Raw genomic sequence first — 19661 nt, 5'->3', positions numbered from 1 at the left:
TTTAAAAGTGTTCAATGGAAATGGAATAGAATTGTGTTCCTAGGTTAACCTCTTCTGAAAGGTGAGGCAAAGCAGCCCTCTTCATCACTGGGAGCTCTCGTTTTAAGTTCAGAGTAGGCTCAACCTTGAACAGTGCGGCATTATCAGAAAACCATTAACAGTCTATAACAGAAGGAAATGCTCATTAATAAAAGCAAAGGCGTACAAAGGTAGAAAAGGAAGTTTTATTAAAAGTATTGATCACGACCTAAGGGCACAGAAGACATTGATCTTCCTGCATTGCTGAAAGAAAAAAAAGTTAACAGCAGCTTATTGATCTATTATGAAGACTCACTAGAAAAAAATCAGCACCACAGAGATAAAGCATTTAATTCCAGTATAATAAGCAGACTGGATCTGCATGCGCCTCGTACCCCCTGCAGTAAATAGCTCGAGCTGGCTGATATTAACAGACCTGCAGCTTTCTTTAATTCTTTGGCCTCGTCCACACTGTCGTATGGTATAATGAATGCTTTATTCAACACCACTTGTATCAGTGGAAATGTTTCAGTTTAAAAGATGGAAAAGAAAGTCTGGATTCTTTTTCCATGGATGGAAGTTAACTGGAGTTCTTCTCTTGGGAGTGACTGCAGAATACATACACGCAGGGAATACTCCAATCATCACACACATTATCCATGTCTGCGCTTCCTCCTACCTGTAATTAATGCTGCCGTTTCATTACAATTGATCTTTGGGGGAAATGATCTCCAGCCTGCAGTTGCACTGAATAATAATGTGGAACATGGCCAGGCAATTCTGCCATAGAGCACAGACCCACCGGGGAGCAGAGGTGCAGCAACGGGTTGGGGAGACGGATGTGGGCGCCGCTCCCCACAAGACACTGACAACCCCCCGTGTGAGGGAGGCCGGTCACGTTCAGGGAGGCCTTGGGCTCGAGGGGGCCGTTTGCAATGGTGGGGCTTGCACCAGCGACCCTCCATGCGCATCGGAGGAGCCGAGCACCCATGAACGGGAGGGTGCTGCTGGGTTCTCACTGGGGCAGGTCTGTTTTTTCATTTCTAAATGGGGGGGGGGGTTACCAAGAGCAGAACCTCCCTGCTCAGTCCTCTCCCGCCATGATGCGCGCCTGTTTCCACAGATTACTCCCCAGTGGCCCAGGCCATGAGTGGCGTGGGGTGGCATGGCGTGGGGTGGGGAAAGGCAGAGCAGGAGCTGAGGACAAGGCTTTGTGCCCGTTTAACAGGGCAGGTGGTGAGGTGTCAGATGGTCTAAACGCTAGGAAGCTTGCCCAAAGACGAGTTCAGCCTGGGCCATGCTAACTTGGCTGGTCTTGCTCTTGAGAGACAGCACATCCAGCCGCCTTAGACTATGGTAGGAGGCGGCATATAAATATAAATATTTTCGTTATTAAATACCTACCAGCCAAAGCCTACCCTTTCTGCTGCACTGCTCACTCTATTTCACAAATTAAAAACAGAAATATGTGGAGGCTGCCCACTTGGCCCCTTCACAGCTTGTTTGTGTTGCTAAATGGACAGATCGGGCCGTTTCCAGAAGCCGGAGTGGCATGCACTACTTCTGCAGGATCTTGGGCTGTCGCTGCCACCGGATGCATGGAAGGGCAGAGGGAAGGCAGTAAAGCGACAGTCTGCTCAGAGCGACTGTGCCAGTCTCATTATTCGCAGTGCCTAACGCTGTGGGAGAAGTCAGGCTGACTCTCAGTATTGGAGCTGGCTGGACCTGGCCCAGATGACCCTCCATTCCAAAAACCTGTCCAGGCACCCTAGCCTAGGATGGCCGCACTCACGGGTCGAGCAAACAATACATACACCCCCCCCGGACAAGCTCTAAGGACGACTGTCACGTCATGCGTGGGGCAAGGAGGGTGGCTGCATGAGTCAAAAATGTTGTACAGGTGTCTGTGGAACAACTGGGCAGGCTGGTACAAAATAAGCAGCTGATTTTGAGTCACTCGTGTCTCCCGGCTTCAGGCTACAGCTTGATGCATAGACGGCTGGATAATGAAAGCAGGGCTTTTTGTGTCCTGATGTATTGAGCTGGGCTGCTTAAGCACAGTTGTTACAATTTTAATCGTTTTCGTATGATGCCTTGAGAATGTATTCATAAAAACAACTGAACGAATGAAGACTAATATCTACAATTCACATACAATGACGAAAAAGCCAAACTATCAGAAAATCAAAACAATGCACTCTGGAGGAGTATCTCAAATACTAGACACTCAGGAAAACTTCCTCAAACAGAAAAATGTAACATGCCGGTAATGCCAACCTTAATCAAGTGTTCCTGTTTTCGAGATAAGCTTACGGAAAGCCAGCCATGCTGTGCTGGCGGCAGGGAGGCGGAAAGGAAACCCACTTCAAGTGCACTGGTCTCTCTTGATCTCCAGGACAGCCTTCCAATGCCATGGGGTGGTTACAGGGATCATACCATGGTAGTTCCTCCCCAGCATCTCTGGCTGGCAGCAAACAGACGTGACAGCCACGACTGAACCCAAGCTCATCTGTTTCAAAGAGAACCATCCATTCCCAAGATCCAACTTAAATTTCCAAAATGAAGGAAGTCACCATAAAAACTCCCACAGGTGGAAATCCAACTCTCTACTGGTGTTCGTTCCTGCACGAGCTTCATCCGGGTGAAGTGGAACTCTGCAAGAACACGATGGTGTTCCTGCACAGCTACCATAAAGCTCAATGGGCCATGGCGCGTCCATTACGCCACACGGACCGGGTTTGCTGCTCATCTCAATCTCAATGTTCATCTCAATTTTAACGGCAGCCAAAAATGCCACACAAGAGAGTTCCTGCTTTGTAGAGGCTGACTCTAAAAGTATTACAAAAATATTAGCAAATACTAATGCTAACTGACTATAAAAGTATTAGCAAATTGCTAGCCATGTTTTCCTTGGCACTCAAACAGAAAACAGTATCAAATTACAAAACACCGCCTATCAGTCCAAAGCTTAGATGACGTATTGTACACCCTCAGAACCGACTGATACGAGCTGCATTATCTTGCAGCCCTATTGTTTTGGGGCTGGCCTGCATGCTTGCTTTTCTGACACTTTGGTTCGCTTCATTCTCCAATGCGTTTATATGACAAAGGAATCAGGAAGATGCAGAAGCAAGTGGAAAGCAGGACTGATGCTCGTGAGTGGGGGCTCGAATTTCCATCTTCCTTCTCTCTTTGCATAAAGGACAAAACCTCTGAGCCATTATACTGTGCTAATAAGCGCACAACTATTACTAATGAACCTTCATAAACGACTGACCCTCGCACATCCAATTTATGCATTTTAAAGGCTTTTAAACATAAACAAACATTTTAAAACAGGGAACATTTCAGCATAAAACTTCAGACGCAAATGGAAGTAAGCAGTCATGCTGCCTATGGCCTGCACCAAAATCAAACAGGAACAGACCTGAAACAAGCCCTGGAGGGGGCAGGGACTGGCAGCCGCCACCTGCGCACAGCAGCCACGCAAGCTGCGTCAAGGAACAGCAGGGCTCCTTCCTCTCACCTCGCACCTCGACGTTAGGGCTTAACTGATCGTCCCTTATTCCCTCTCCTGGAGGGCCACCTGCACCTGCCTCGGCAGGTCAGCAGGATGGCGCCCTCCCCTGCACAGGAGGCAACGGGCTGGCGAGGGATCCCGGGAAGGCGCGTGGCAGGCACAGCTGTGCCCTCAAACAGCTGGGAAGGTCGGGAGGAACACTGGGAGCTGGCTGCCCCGCTCCGGAGGGAGGGCACCACACCCCGCGCGGATGGGGCTCCTTGCCACTGCCCCACCCGCCCGCAGCCAAGTGGCGCTACCCTCGTGCCTCGGCCCCGAGACACGCCTGCCCCTCAGACTGCAATTTTCTGCTGCGAAGCGAACCCTCGATTCCCAGGAGGCAAGCAAAATGCATCCTCTGACTCGCCTCTGAATAAATGTCTCCAGTAAGTCATTTATTCCCCGAACATGACAGGAAGCTGCAAGTCCAGCTCTGCCAAGGTTACCACCCAAGCCCGTTCCGAGATCTAACTCCCAATCCGCTCATTTCCTCTCTGCTACGCCCTTTGCCCTTCTTTCTCTTCTTCAGAAGGGATGTGTGAGGAATCCAGTTTGCGGGTGGAAATCCATCGGATTCCCTGCACTCCAGTCCTCTTTTACAGAAACCCCTTTGAAAGAAAGTGAGGAGCAGGCTGGAACGAACAGGACACTTCTGCACTCCCAAAGACGCTCGTCCACCACCAGCTGAAGACCTTTCTATTGCTCCAGGCATTTCAGTCTTTCACTTCCTGTTGTTCGAAATCTCTTACTGTATTTTAAACCTTTGCATTGCTGCTAAGGTCTCACTGGTTCTTCTTTTCAATTTTACACGACAGTTCAGCTTCTATATATTCTGTATGACCATGTTGTATTATATGGTTAAACTCACTGCGAAACAGCTAGAGAGCTTTAACTATTGGGTGGCATAGAAGCGTAATAAATAGTATTTTTGCGCACTGATAGCCCCTGGAGGCAGCTGCAGCTCCCATAACCTAACCCACAGTGCCATTGTGAGCATAAGAATGTGATATCCGTATCTGCAACACTATTCACAGATTTTAGCACAATGGTCCTACTCCACTATATGCAAGCCCAACGCAGAACCACTTCTAAAAAAGCAACATTTAAGGAAAATTCTAGCACCACTTTCTCAACCACAGCTGCCCCATTTCGCTTGATCTCGGCAAAGCTCAACGGTTCCCCCCACAGCAGTGAAGATAAAAGCTCAGCTACACGAATGTGCAGACGTTAGCAAATGTTACATATGGAATAAATGTGAGGCTTAAAAAGCAAACAAAAGTGACAACAGCAGAGCACGGCGATCCGAAAGCCCAATGAGACACCCAAACCACTAGAGACTCTATTCTTTTCTCGTCCCGCACCACTTGCTTTTCTTTTTAAAAACCAAACAAATCCGGTTGGAAGAACTGCGGTTAGACGGGATGGGCAACTCTGGGTCCCCCACATGTTTTGGCCTGCATCCCCCACAAGCCCTTGCAGCGAGCGACGCCAGCGCCGGCTGGCCAAACCCCTGGAGGGCCAAATGTGGCCCACCTCCACCACGCTCCGCCTGGCTGAGCCATTTTAAACCTACTTAGCTGCTAGGGATTTATCTAAGTTGCATTTTAGGCAAGTTGCAGCCTTCCAAAGCAGCTGTATGTCGTGGCAATGCTGAACAGATGTTTCCAGTCTCCAGTGCTTGTAAAACACCAGTTCTAAACTGGTGCTGGCCATGGGCAGGACGAGGGTGAATGGGCCGGAGCTTAATCAGGGTAGAAGAGGGGAGCCCCGGTCAGTGCAAGGGAAGGCCAGGAAACGGGGAGCCAGCCTGAAACATTCTGGACAGGCTCCAGCAGCGCTCAGGCTGAGCCTGGCACACAGAATGCGCCCCTACCCAGAGACCCCCGATCTGGCCACAGTCCCACGCGCCACGGTGACAGCCACCCTGGACTGCGCAACGTTGGAAACTCTGAGTTGGGCTGCCTTCGGAAGCTGTCCAGGCAGGTGCAGATGGCTGACGGGAGCCTGCCAGAAGGAGCACGGGACTCTCCTGCAGCAGCTCCACTGGGAATGGGTCATTTTCCGGGCACGATGCAATGGGCCAGGCTGCCCTACGAAGAACACACGGCCTGGGGCTGGGCGCCCAAGCCTGCCAGTCCGGGACGGGAGGGTGGCGGCTCCTCGCCAAGGCATATCTGGCCGGGAAGGGAGAAGGGGGCCCTGCAGACGCCGCTCACGGGCCACGGAGCCGCCTCCGGGAGGAAGCGGAGCCTGCTTCCCGCAAGCTGTCCTCCCCCTGGCAGGCAAAGCCAGCTTGTGTGTGAGCGGGGGTGCTGCCGAGATGGGCACTGTTCTGTTTTTTAGGGCAGTGTTTTCAATATCTTTGTTCTACGATTGTTTGAATTAGGCTTTCATTTTAAATGTTGTTTTACATTGTTGTGAGTCGCCTTGGGTGCCTTTTCATAGAAGAAAGGGAGGGCGTGAATTCAGTGAATGATAAACACGAGGAACAGGCTGGGCTGGGGGTTCCTACTGGGGAATGAGAAGCCACAGAGTGGTGAGTAATAACTAGATAGTATGGGAGAATTGAAGGGTTCTGTGGTTATCCTTTCTACAAACCCTGAACATGAAACACATTCCTGTTTTAGGGGAGCACAGAGGTGGGCCGTGTTCAGAAATCAAGGCAAGCAGCCGTGAATTGGGAAAGGCTCCCTCCCAGTCCCCCCCACCCCACTAATGTTAGTATTACTTGATTTTATCTGGCCAGGGCGGCTTATTTTATATTGTATTTTTGGATTTTTAATGTTTATATTTATTGTAATTTATATTACAATTACTTTTATTTATTGTTGTAAGCCGCCCCGAGGCTTCGGCGAATGGGCGGCACAAAAATGTTTTAATAAATAAAATAAATAAATAAAATAATGGGACCTGACACATGATGGGTCTCCCCATCCATCCCGGACTAAGGTAGCCACCCGTGAGGGCAATGTGGAAGCAACGCGCTCTGACTCGCTGGGGCCGCGCCAACAAGGGATGCAAGAGACGCAGACTCCGGCTGAAGGCCTGCTCCGGCTCTCCCCCATCATTCTCTCTCTCACACACAGCGGCTCCTTTTTCCCAAAGTCGAGCCAACAGTGTTGCCTCCCAACCAGAAGGATGGCGGGAGAGTGAGCGAGAATGAACTTATATTGCAGGAGGTAAGGAAGGCCCAACTACTGGTCGCTAACCAAGCTGCTCATGTGCCTCACTTCCTTTACGCTGCTGCTCGCTTGGACTCCTCCTCAAGCTCAGCTGATCCGAACACAGAAAATAGCTTGCCATGTTAGTGCAGTGGAGACAATTCAAATTAAGGTGAGCAAAATACTCCACCACCATCTTGGCTTGGAATGGTATCCTTCCTTCCAACTTAATTTTTAAAGAGTGCTCAGCAAGTCCTTGCCCCCGCAAACACTTAGCAGCTGCTTTGTAGTTTCTTGGCCCTTGCATACTCGACGCACAACTGAAGAATTGTGTGGTCTGCTAGGAAAGTGTCGTTTGCTTAGGTATCCACTTCAAACCAAACATTTGCTAAGTTTTTTTGCCCCATGCAAAATGGCACAAGAGTAGGCCGTACCTCAACGATGCTTAAGAAACTGCCTGAAAGGTTTGCTAAGAATCACAGGACAAGGGCTGTGCTTTGCAAGCAAAGAGATGGCTATGAAGGAGTGGAAAGCCGGCGTCTTCAAGCGAGCGCTGCACAACACAATTAAAGGGTGCTACTATACGCTCCATGAAGAGGCACTTCTCCTCACATTAACTATTTTATAAAGCGGTGTGTGCAGGGGCGTGCACACCCGTGAGTGGGAGGCCAATCCATATTCAAGAGGCAAGGGAGAGGGTATATAAGCGTGTGCAGGGGAAACAATAACAAATTGGCATATCTTTGGAGAATTGCCCTGTAGGCCATGCATTTTTATGTTCTTAATCATTATTAAACGACTTCATGTCACACACTGCCTTGTGAATGGCTGCGTCCTGACACAAGAACGAATTACAAATGAAATGGAAGATCAAGCTGTATTAGAAGGACTGCCTCTGGGAAATAAAAATCTTTAATTCTCTTTTATTATTGACATTTATTTGGCTGCCACGAGTAACAACATGGCAAAGAGATTCGGCTACGCTTGTGTGCTGAACAGATTATCCCTGGGCTGGAAACTGACTTAACATTTATCATGTTTACTTATGTAGCTGATACTGTGGCATAGACTTCTCTATCCATCTTAAATTTATCAGGTGAGAGGAAATGCATTCCATAATTTAACTTAATTTTCTTAAGGAACCAACAGGAGAGATTGGAAGGCATCAATCCATAAGTGCATGCAGAGCCGTCATTTCCTAGCTGAAAAAAGATCAATTAGCTATTGGTCACAAAGCTGAACTGAAGTCGAAACATATGCACACTTCAATGGCAATCTAATTTTGCAGATGTCTAAGAGATTACAGGGATAATGATGTCACAGAATGCCAAGAGCTGGGTGCAAACTATACATTGATGTATTCTAGGCCTGTGCATATTAGATTTTCAGGTAAGGTACCTATGATCTTACACATCTTGTCACCTGATGAATGGATGAAATGACTGGGACACTTTTTGGCCCAGAGATGCGTCGCAGGAATCTCAGCCAAAATCATCCTCTGCTTGATGAGGCGAATGAATTAACACAATAAAGAACCAAAATTAGTGATGTGCAAGAGAAACTGAATACACCGAATAAGAAAAAGCAGTGCAAAACTACAAAAAAAACCCATGCAATTGGCTGATATAACCTTAATTTGCCTAATAACAATATAACCATAAGTTGAGTCTAATGAAATGATTATGGAACCCTTTTAAAAAACTTTATGGTGCCACAAAGCTTGAATCCTCATTTGCCCAGGGCAAGGAAAGCTCACCTGTTCTGCTCCTTGAAAATTCAACTTCCTGCTCCTTGCCACTTTCACTTCCAGGCAAACCATCGATGGCAATTTTGATGATTGTGTTTGTCACTCTGGTATAGCACTGCTTTTTCTAAACAATTTACGTGGATAAAATTGGAAGCCATGGAAGAACCAAATCAGAAATCATACATTTTCCTATACAGAAATGCTTGACAAAGGATTTCCCCTCCTATGCACATCAGCAACTACAGACATGTCTGATCAAGAATCACAGATGGGTCAAAACTAAGGTTTGGGTCAAAAGGGAGGCATTATCCACAACGCTTGCACTGGAATATATTTAATCCCAAAAGCAAAACACAGCAGGGACTTTTCTGTCATCAACCAGTGGAATTATGTTGCGATCTTTTACAGGTTGCGTATACATGAGGTGTTGCAAATTTTTAAGTATCATCGGACTGTTGCTGTTAGTAACAACAACATGGATGAAAGACAACATTTTTGAAACCTACCAAGTATTAAACATTTAAATATGTAATTATTATTTTAGACATGTTAAAATATGAAGTACCTGTGGCCATAATGGTGTCATCCTTCCCTTGAGTAAACACAACAACCCGTTGCCTTTTAAGGTTCACTTTTGGCAAAGCTTGTGTCTTCCGCGCTATCTCTTTTATGTCTTCAGTCTGGCAACAGGAAATGGGAAAAAAGGAAAGGACAGAAAAGAAAAAGGCCTTTACTGTAAGAAGCAGCGTTAAATACCAAGCCTGGTTCATAACATGCTCGCAAGACCACAAAAAAATTACTTTGTAATTAGATGCAAGTGGGCTCTTCTGTTTTCAGAGTAAGCACATCATCCTGACTCGTTTTGACCATGGTAAGAACAACCCACAAATCCCCACATCCATCTGGAACGGAGAACTGAGTTTTGTTCAAAAGTGAAAGCGGGGGCGGGGGGGTTTCAAAGCCCCTGAGCCTGAGAGTTATGGACTCTCAGCCCCAGTAAATCCCACCATGGGTTTGGGTGCTGTTGCAACTGGGCCTGTAAGTATAATTGCAGTATAAGCAGAACAGGGTTCCACGTAAGCTTCTCAAAATTACTCAAAATCTAGTAAGAAAATTCCACTATGACCTACCAGAGCATGCTCCTCTAGCTAAAGGAATCTTTGGCTGAGTTGACAGAACACGAAAACCCACGGTCAGGGATTATTATGGGCTGAGCAAGGGATTGTAGAGTTGGAAGGGGCCAACAAGGGGTCCAACCACCCCTTCCATGCATGACTCCAATGCAGAGTTGTCACTGCGGGTTGTTGTGTTGTGTGGACCCAGCAGTGCTGATAAATCTTGGTTAAGCACAAACAACCCACAATTCACAACCCAACAATAAACCACAGGTTCTCTTCATGTGATTCACAAACCGTGGCTAGTGTGAATACACATTTCGACAGCGTCCCGCACTCGTAATGCTTGACCTTGAAGATGGATTGCTGCATTATGTGAAACCAACCAGTGACATGGAACACAGCTCTACCTGCTTGGTCCATGCTGAAACCAACTTTTCCTAAATGTGTAAGTGCGCTCTTATTGACACAATGTTATCCACCACACTTACACTGGCAAAACATAAACTGTTTTGCCGCTTTGGCTGCTGACGCTCAGTGGCACATCCCCCTCCAAAGCTTGGAGCGCCAGAGTATTAAACTGCTGTGGGTTTCTAACCCAACCTCACTCTGGATTTGTCCATTCTTTTGCTCTACACGTTGAAGGTGGAAAATTGTGTCATCGCTCTATTTGGCTGCTTTTTGTTTATTTTTTAAGGCATCATGGAAATGAGCCTCCCCCCATGATATTTTGAAAGTCGAGGCCATAATTTATGGTACACAAAGTTAAACGACAAAGCATATTGTTTTAACACTTAATTGCGGATGCTACGGGTGTTGTGCGTTTGAGCTCTCCCAAACGGATGTTAGCTGGGGAGCCAGACCCAAATGAAAAGTTTTACTTTAGAATATGATCTCCTAGCTGGGTCTGTGGAATGCAAACGGGAACGGACACATCTGAACACGGGCCTGATGAGCAGAACCCTTGAAGGAGGGATGCAGGGGTGGAAAGGCGCTTCACGCGTGCCGTTCACAAGCAGCACAACCCACCGGTTGCTGCCCCGATGCGGACGCGGGCCCTGAGTCTTGGTGCTGCTAGTTCTGGTCACTCTGGAAAAGCGGAGCCGCCCGTAGGACAAGATGCTCCAAACCCGCTCAGTTAGCGGGCTGAACAAAGACTGAGCTGCCTCACGTCCGCATGTGTTCAGCGGCTGCACATTGATGCGAACCCAGATGGAAAACACCACTTGTGTGTGTTAACAAAGGCACTCCCAGCTCCGCCCAAACAGGCTGCGTATAAAACAGGGCAGGGTTTACGTTAATCAGCTCTTAACAATTCCACATACAACCTGATTGAAATTCATTTGCATAATAATCATCTGCATATGGCAGAGTTTAAGTTATTTAAAACGGTGTTATGCGCCGGCGTTTAGTCGTGCTCCACCACTGCCTTCGCAGCGGAGCCGTGTGGAGTGCAATTCAGCTAATGAGGTGGCTTTTTAGCTGAGCAAACTGACAGGTCCCGTATCTGCCGAGGCAGCTTGAAGCCATGCCCAACCTCTCAGCCTCCCAAGAGGCTTTTCAAAATTCAATAAATAACATCTGTAGGCGATGTCGGGTGCAGACCCAGGCAGTGCGTCATAACACTGAGCTGGCAGAACAAAGAAACCATGACGACGGCCAGGTTCCCATGGCAACGGCGACGAGGCTCGGGAGTATAATAGCACATCAATCACTGTCCAAAAGAACTTCATTATCAGCGAGGAAAAAAAGCCGCTCGGAATCTGTTTAGCGTGCAACGTAGGTTAACTCACCTCAAAGCCTTGCTCCCTCGCAAAAGTGGCAGCTTCCTGAAATCATAATAAAAAAGGAGCAGTTAATTATGAACTGCCGGATAATGAAGAAATGAGGCCTTCTGGGGCGCGATCAGGCACTCTCCTTTGGCATAATCGCCCGCATGCAACGGTTCAGTCCCGGGCTCTCCGGCTGGCGGGAAGCAGCCGAGTGGCGGCACGCTTCCCGCAAGGAGGGGAGCGGCCCGCCTGTCCCTTCCCCACCGGCGGGGGCGCCTGGGACGGGCGGCCCGCGGCAGGGCGGAGGCGGCGACCCGCAGGGGCTCAGCCCCAGTCGGAGGGCCCGCGGCGCTTCCCACAGGGCACGGCCGCGAGGCCGGGCATCCGCGGGGCTGCCGTGGCTGCGGAAGACGGCAGCTCCCCCGGCTCCCCGCTCGTGGCACCCGCCGTGAGCGATGGGACAGCGCCCCCGGGGTGGGGGGTTTGCGGGCGGTGGGGGGCCACCCAGGGCAAGCTGTCCTCAGTGCAGCAAGTGAGACTGCAGGAGGGACACGTGTGGGCAGCGCCTCCATCACTGACCCGCTGGGTCGTGTAACATGCGATTTCTGCACTGACTGAACAGGAATTCGAACTCAGGTCCCTCCAAAGATCTCTCCACCAGGCCATGCTGCTTCATAAGAGAATTGTATTAGAAGTACTGTAGCTGGGCATCTTATTTTAAATTAACAGCCACCCTGATGTTTTTCAAGGATTAACCCGATGCCCAAATTAAGACACTTTTAAAGCTATTTGTCATTGATTTAACATTAAAGAACTCTGTTCTTTACGTGCTACTTAAATAAAGCAGACCCGACCATTAGTGGTGGAATCAAAAGAATGGCTTAAATTATTCTGATGTGTTAATCACAGCTTTAGGCAACCAAACTCTTCCTAAGGAACTCAAGCAGGACTCCTCATTTCTGGCTTATAGCGAACATGAATAGCTGCAACCTGACTTTGTGTAGATTGGAGAAGGACGGCAGTAACATGGATTTGCTAATCTATTCAAATATGAAGAAATCACTGGAGTTACCTTTCATCTATTGTTGATAATGAAACGACACGATAAAAGCCTCAAAACAAGTAAACATTATCCATAAAAGTTAAACATTTTTAATATGGGATCTTATTTCTAATGCAGCTTTTAGTTCTCTCCTGAGTATCGTAAATATTTCCCCATCAATCACATATTCTCAACAGAAAATAATCTTTAACAAGTCTCGCTATCACATAGGCATTCTTTACTATTGAAAAGGAGAGCTTATTGGTGGGTTTGAACCAAAATAATTTCAGGAAGTACTTCATATAGGCACATTTCTTAGGCACCGGAGAAAAGATACCTCGTCAGACATATGAAAAATCTGAAGTGCGGACAAACGATGATTGCAGATTATTAAGCTGAAGACTAAATGCCACATATTTGAACCAGATGATGCTTCAACTTCCATTTGTAGTCATGCAACTGAAATACACTGGAAGAAATGCAAAAGCCAAATGCAGAGGGCCTCGGTGCAACGAGCCATCAATATCCTACGTGGCCATGGAGCCTGGATGCTACATTTTCTTACACCGGGGGAGAGAAAGTGGTTTCCAGCTCAGGTACTCCGTTTGGAAGAGAGCCTTGCCTATTCTGTGGCACTGCTTCGGTTTCAAATCCTACATGGGGCAAAATCGGGTGCCAGCCGATCCCGGGTGCCTCCCACATGCCCTCAGGTACAACGATACGCATTGTTCTTCTGTGCGCATACCCTACATTGGAAGGTGCACCTTTACAGATATAATTCAGGAAGACACACTCAGTTACTAGAGGCAAACAAGCACATCTGGTGCCGTGCAGATTTTTCCAGCTGCCTCTTGCCATGGCACGTTCCTTAAGTAAGACTATAAGAACTCGGACGGACTGATCCAAAGGTCCATGCAGTCCAGCATCCTGTTTCCCACAGCGGTCTGCGCAACACTTCCAGGAAGCCCACAAGCAGGATGTGGCCCTACCCCACACCCCGTGGTTAAAGGCACCTCTGAGTGCGGCAGCACGGACAGCCAGGAGAAGCCGACAGCCAGCAGGCAGCCGCCACAACCGCGTCCAACCCCAGCCAAGCGCCAGCGGCTGAGGCCGAGCAAAACCCAGAGCCTTCTGCAGAGCCCTGGAAGAGCAGCGACCGGATGGGGGCAGCAAGGAGCCTGGGCTTCCCTCCAAGGGCTGAGCCTTTCTCCTGCACAGAATAAACGCGTGGACACGGTGATCTTTCCTCCTGCTCTGCAGTCCACTGCACATTCATCATGTGCTGATGCTCAGTTCAGGAACTCATCTCGGTTCCCAAGACGCTTGTAGTGAATGGGTTAGAAAAGCTTTTAATAAATAAATACATAATAAACAAACAAACAAACAAACAAACTGTGATTTCCATGTGCGGCCTCCCAGACGTGCTACACAGGAAAAGAGGGAATCCTGGGCTTTTCCCAATCTCTGCAAATACATGGTGCAGACCCTCCGGCCTGGGTAGCAAATCCAGCCCTGCTGCAGTCTCAGCATGGCCTTCCGGGTTTCTCCAGGTGTCCATGTCCTCCTTCCCTGACTTTTGTACAACCCCCACCCCCAAATTTTTAAAAACTGAAACACCCTCTCTTAAGGCTTCGTTCCTGCAAGTGAAAATAGGCCGCATTTTCTGGCATGCGTCCTTGTGCCTGCTGCTCTTCCCACCACTGGAATGCTGCTTCCAAAGGTTCTCTCAAATGGAATTTAGCTGAAAGGGGTTCTGCTTCTCCGAGTCAATACAAACCCAGGCCAGTCTGCAAAAAACCATGACTTTCTATTAAATGAAAGCAGCTCAATACTGAGATATCAGCTATCTGTAATTCTGTCAGACAGACAAGAGTTACTGCACTTGCGCCCCTTTGAGAAGTAGCAACCCTCTATTACGGAACGCTGGAGAATGACAAGCAATGTTGTTCTTCGGCCCTCCTCACATCCCCCTTTGTTCTCCCCTCCAACTCACTCCAATCACGCTCCGTTCATGGGTCTTCTCCCACCTCCCTTCCCGTGACACCTTCTGTGGTGCTTCTTAGAGGGGAAGAGAGCTTGCCCGTTCCGACAGCTTGCTTTCCTGTGTTACGGCAGGAACTGTACCATCAGCTCCCCTGCCAGGCAGCTCTTCTCCCTGCCACTCCCAAAGACGCCGTTCTCCTGCAGAAGGCCTGGCCTGGTGGCTACAGAAAAGGGGGCTACCAGGTTTGGTGCGCTCCTGCCAGGTTTCCCATCGCTTCTTTTTCTGGCCGTTGCTTTTACCGCTGTCGGGCCGTAAGTTCATGGGACAGAAATCACGATTTTTTCCCACCATCTTTGATGGTACCCCAGTTTGGGAATGGCACCTTCTGTTAGATACGCCAGTGGCTGCTGCGAATAATGTTAGGTTGGGCTCAAGGAGTCGAAAAGTTCAAAGTATAAGGCGGCTTTTCAGCACTGATTCAGGAAAAAGACAAGATAATGCAACAAAGCGCTTGCCATCTGCGCCTTCCCACCCCCACGGGCAATGTACACGGGGCTTCACACAGGCAATCAAGAGGGCAGGTTAAAATCGAAGCTGGGAGAGGCAGGCACATTTGGCAACTGGAAGGATGATCCAGCCAGCCAGCCGGGCGCTTCCCAATGCAGGTGGCAATTTGGAGGCGGGGGATGATCTCTATATTAAACAGTTTCCATTTTATATCTGACATCCGGAATCACAAAGGAGATGGGATTAAGGAAATAAACAATCTTCAGAGAAGCTTTACAGCTCCCAAGAGAATGCGGCACGTTCATTTGTGCATGACATGCGACTAGAACAAAAGGGGGAAAAATAAAAACCAAACAAAAAACCAGCAACAGAACAGAATTTCCCTCAGTGGCTGGATTTTAACAGTAGCTTTTCCTTTACCATTGATAAACTTTCCTTATAATTCAAGCATTCATCCTGCAGAACAGGTGAGCAGGGCCATTTTAACTCGCTGTGCTCTGAAATGGGATTTCTACATTGGAAGAGTGGAAGAGTTCTACATTGTCATCTTTTCGTGAAGACCCTACTCTGTTCTCACGTCAGATCGTAACACCGGTGTATAATTCTTCACACTTTAAAAGGCAGCACCCAGCACTAAAGTTGTTTGTTAGCAAAACTGAATATTAAAATGTGTGACAAAGAAAAAAGCAGGTCCGAACAGTACATGCAAATTCATACTGCACAGGAGTGTGCCTAGGCAGAGCTGCTGGAATTATATTGTGTCGTCCCCCCCGGCCCCCGCTTTTCAGCACAACAAGTATTTACATAGGCAACAGGACAGAAATGAAAGAAATGGGATTACAGTGGGATCTGCTGGCTGGATTCACTCCGACCCTGTACCACTGACACCCCCTGCCTGTTAGCTTCCGGGCACAATTCAAGGTGCTGCGTTTGGGACCCGGCGAGCTCCATCCGCCTGCCCAAATGCCAAGATCTATGTCAGAGGCCTTTCTCTCCAGCTTGCGAACAAGGTCCATGAGGCCAGTGGGTACTAGGGACAGCGATTCCTCAGGGATAACCGCCCCCACCCGCACCTTTGGAACTCCTGCGGAGATGGATGCACCTGCACTGGCTTTTAAAAGAAATAAACAAGCCTGGAAGATGAATTTAAATGGTGCTCACAAATGAGTAGCTGCTGGTGCTGTTCTCCCTCTCTGTTTAACTGTACGTTCATGTCTTTGTAATCTAGAAAGAAGGCTTTGTGCTCACTGCACTTCATGAGCTGGGTTTAATCTCTCTTAAATTAATGATAGACACTGATGTTCATACTCATGTCAGTTGTTCTTCCAACAAGGACAATCCCCCCTCCCTTTTAGTTCTGGTTTAAAAAGATGCTGTGTTTGCAAGTGACTCCCCTGAATTTATTAAGTGCAACGGTCTTTCTGTAGCCTGAAAGGAGGCAAGTAACTAGACTGTGGCTTGTGAACATGCCCTGTGGGTCCTACCTACCTACCTACCAGGTTTATTTTCCACCAAGCTGGTCAGAGAATCCTCTAAGCGGATGGAACCTCTGCAATGGCTCCAGGTCTGCATATGAGAACTTTTCAAGGGCTCATATTCCAATCCTGAGTCTCATCCCATCAAGTTGCAGTGATACTTATCCAATCACACTCACACTCATGCACTGGGAATTCAAGTGCCTCCGGGTGTCCATTTGGAAGCGATGGATGGTGCACCACCCCCATTTCCCTGCAGCAGTGACCTGCAAGTTACTGGAACTGATCCTCCAATGTCACATCTCCTCCTCCGTGTTCTCTTTTGTAATGCACCACTCAGTAGTTAGCCCTGGCTTGTGGCCCAAAATCTTTCCTTTTCTTAGCCAGAGCTTTAAGAGCTCCATTCCATATTTCCGCAGGCTCTATCATTTGTTTCCACATTCATCAGCCAATGAGGAAAGAAGCGATGTTATCTGATAGCCCATCACATCTTGGACTCATGCTCCAGGAAGACCCCACACTTCCTAAGATGGTGGGCGCATCCTGCCGAAAGGGCAGCACTGCGGCAGGCAGTCTCTAACCGCTACCACAAACCTGCTCCTCTGCAGGTGGGCAATTCCACCCCTCCCACCCACGTGAGTCTGCAGGCCTTCCCCACTGTCCATGGAGGGCGAGGACACGGTCCACCTTCAAGCGGCCCACAACCACCAGCTGCACCTGCGGGCTAATCTCTGTACACATTAGGTTTTTAAAACTAATTTCTTAAAGAAGGGCTACTTCTATTTGCTTCATCCTGAATTTATGTTAGAACTGGAAAGGCTGCCCTGTTGAACTGAAGTCTAACATTTCCATGAATCAGACATCTACACTGGCATGGGCAAGATCTCCCTTTGAGCTCCCGCCGCACAGCGGCCATTTTCACCTTGCTTCTCTGCTTTTGCTTTTCGCTGCCCGTTGCACCACAAAACGCTGTAAGCATAGCCAGAAGTGTCAAGATCAATAAATAACTTTTAAAAGGGTATCTCCTTCTCAACTTAATCTTCCTTCTCTTGCTTTGGTCAGTCTTGCTTCATCAATAGTAGGTGAGGTCTTGGATTAACCTACTGCTCACCTTGTTTGTTCACTCGTATATTTGAAATGAGGTTTATGCGTCATCTTTTGGAACCAAATTGCAATGTGTATTTAGGAAATAATTCTACAAGTTTGAAATGGACCCAATTCACTATGCTTTTTTAAGAGCAGAAAAGCTGTAAAGTGCATTCACAGCAATCAATTATTACACCTGAATACTATTATTACTGCTGCTAAAAGGCTTGAAAAAAAAAGGCAATATGATTCACTGTGTTCTGAAACGGGCCACCTGAATACTAGCCCTTTTAGTCCCAATTTTATTACTCCTTCCTGTAGCAAGCCTTGAGTCTTTTCACAGTCTTCCACCTGATTTAAAACTTTTCTCACTCATTAAAGTCCTTTTGGTTTAGATGTAACAGTTCTTCACAGAGTGCTAATTTCTTTTCGGGCTGCGGTATTTTTATTCTAATCATCCTTCCCCAGTTTCCATTTCAGTACTTTTTGAAGCGCGGCATCTTAGGAAGAAAGCAAGGTTTTCTTTGTGCATTGTCTTGTTTGTTAAAGCAGATCTGTTGGAGGGTGATCCTAAACTGCAGGCCAAAAACACACGGGAGACGCTGGACTAGACAGGAAGCCTGGTCAGAGTGGTTCTCACAGCTGAGGGTTGCACAGCAGAGGTCTAAGCCAAAGGCTGGCATTAACCACAGAATCTCAACAGACGTGTGTGAGGGTTGCAGCCATCGCAGGCAATTGCACCGGCTCCGAGTTCTGAGTGGATCCTCTCTGGCTGAGATTCTGGCAGGTCCGGTAACGCGGCCGGTAATTTAAGCGGGCCAGGAATACTCAGTGAGGATAAGAAGAGAACAACGTCCCTCTAGCCTTTCAGGGCTTCCCCTGGTTCCCTCTGCCCACCAAGTGATCTCCTGTTGTATGAAGAAAACATCCATGACCAGGAGTGCAGGCGGTCCAGCCTGACAATCCCACGTTTCTCTCGCTGACAGCACTGTCAATTTCTCGTGGCAGGATTTCTCCGCTGTGTGGGAGAAAAGTTACCCTGCTCAGCAGCAGGCATTCCTCACGGAGGGAGCATCAGAGGGAGCAGGCGCAGTTCTGCAGGGCAGAGAGCGAGCTTTGCAGCACAAGGTGCGTGTTTCGGTCCCTGGTGCCTCCAGGTGAGGGCCGGGAAAGAACGCTGCCCAAAGGGCGGGAGAGAGGCTGCCCTCCATGGGCGACGGTCCGGGGTTGAGCAACCTGGTTGGAGTGACGTGGCGTTTATCCCAGCTGGAGCTGCAGCGTCTGTGGGCCTCCAACCCCCACGCACAGATGGACATGTCATGGGGGCCCAGTGAGGTGGGGTTTGCAAAGGTTCAAGGATCCCCCCCCGCCCCGGTTACACACGGTCTGTTCTAAGGTTACGCTTTGGGTCGTTTAGCCCTTGCATAACCGTTGCTGCTGGGTTTGCATGTCATGAGAACTCCTGAACGGGGGCTGAATATACAGACCAATGGCTGCATAAGCCGCAGCCTCAAGTGCCAAAATCGGTGACATAGGGGGGAGGGGAAAAAAGTGATATTTGACATTAAAGACTTGACTGAATTATAGTTGTGAGAAAAATCAGTTTTGCCAGACAACAATTGACTGGTAAGACCGCTGTTGAACTAAACTTCAGTCACCTTTATGAAATGATGCCATTATGTCAGGTCGGTCATGGAGATGGAAGCCACACCTCAGGTAGCTGGGAAGCACTGGCAGCCTTGCTGTGTCGCGAGGCAGCTGGCCAGAGCCTCTGCGCGTCTGCATGCTTGTCCCAGTGATTCTCATGCAGTCGTGAAAGCAGGACCCTCTGCAGGCCACCTGCAGTCTTCTTAAACCTTCCACAAAGCAAGTGCTCTTCCCCTCCTTTCATGGTACAGTTTCTTCATTTCAAGTTAAAGGGAATCTTTCGTCTTCAGTCCTGAGATTTAAAAAACCCTGAAGCTCTGGGTCTCTTCTGTGAATTAGTCAATTTCCAGAGAATACCAGTTTTCCTTTTCAAATGGACAGAGAAAAGCCCTAATTGCTGAAGGGCAATGGCATGAAGATGGAACATTAATCCTTTTCTAGCACTATATATCCATCTTGTTGGAATTCACTTTTGTTTTTTTCAACCTCATCCAATCCACAAGTACCACCAGATCCAGATCAAAAACTTCCACTATCTAGGACTGTAA

The 19661-nt window shown here is 48.2% G+C and overlaps 1 protein-coding gene and 1 long non-coding RNA gene across 4 annotated transcripts in view; both read right to left on the bottom strand.

Moving 5' to 3' along the window:
* Nucleotides 1–19661, bottom strand: part of ADK (adenosine kinase) — a 161902-nt gene that overhangs the window by 24268 nt on the left and 117973 nt on the right. For all 3 annotated transcript variants that reach the window (XM_044420250.1, XM_044420252.1, XM_044420251.1), the window contains exons 8-9: nucleotides 11394–11429; nucleotides 9051–9165 (exon numbers count right to left, since the gene is read on the bottom strand). In XM_044420250.1, the coding sequence (XP_044276185.1) occupies nucleotides 9051–9165; nucleotides 11394–11429 (151 nt within the window). The remainder of the gene's footprint in view (nucleotides 1–9050; nucleotides 9166–11393; nucleotides 11430–19661) is intronic.
* On the bottom strand, nucleotides 206–9044 carry LOC123018313. Its single transcript, XR_006413739.1, has 2 exons — nucleotides 8495–9044; nucleotides 206–282 (listed from the first exon to the last, which is right to left on the bottom strand). It is a non-coding gene; the product is annotated as an uncharacterized LOC123018313 (long non-coding RNA).

Source organism: Varanus komodoensis, unplaced genomic scaffold, assembly GCF_004798865.1.
Source record: "Varanus komodoensis strain SLA01 unplaced genomic scaffold, ASM479886v1 scaffold11, whole genome shotgun sequence".
Taxonomy (NCBI): domain Eukaryota; kingdom Metazoa; phylum Chordata; class Lepidosauria; order Squamata; family Varanidae; genus Varanus; species Varanus komodoensis.
This window is presented reverse-complemented; position numbering and strand designations above follow the sequence as displayed.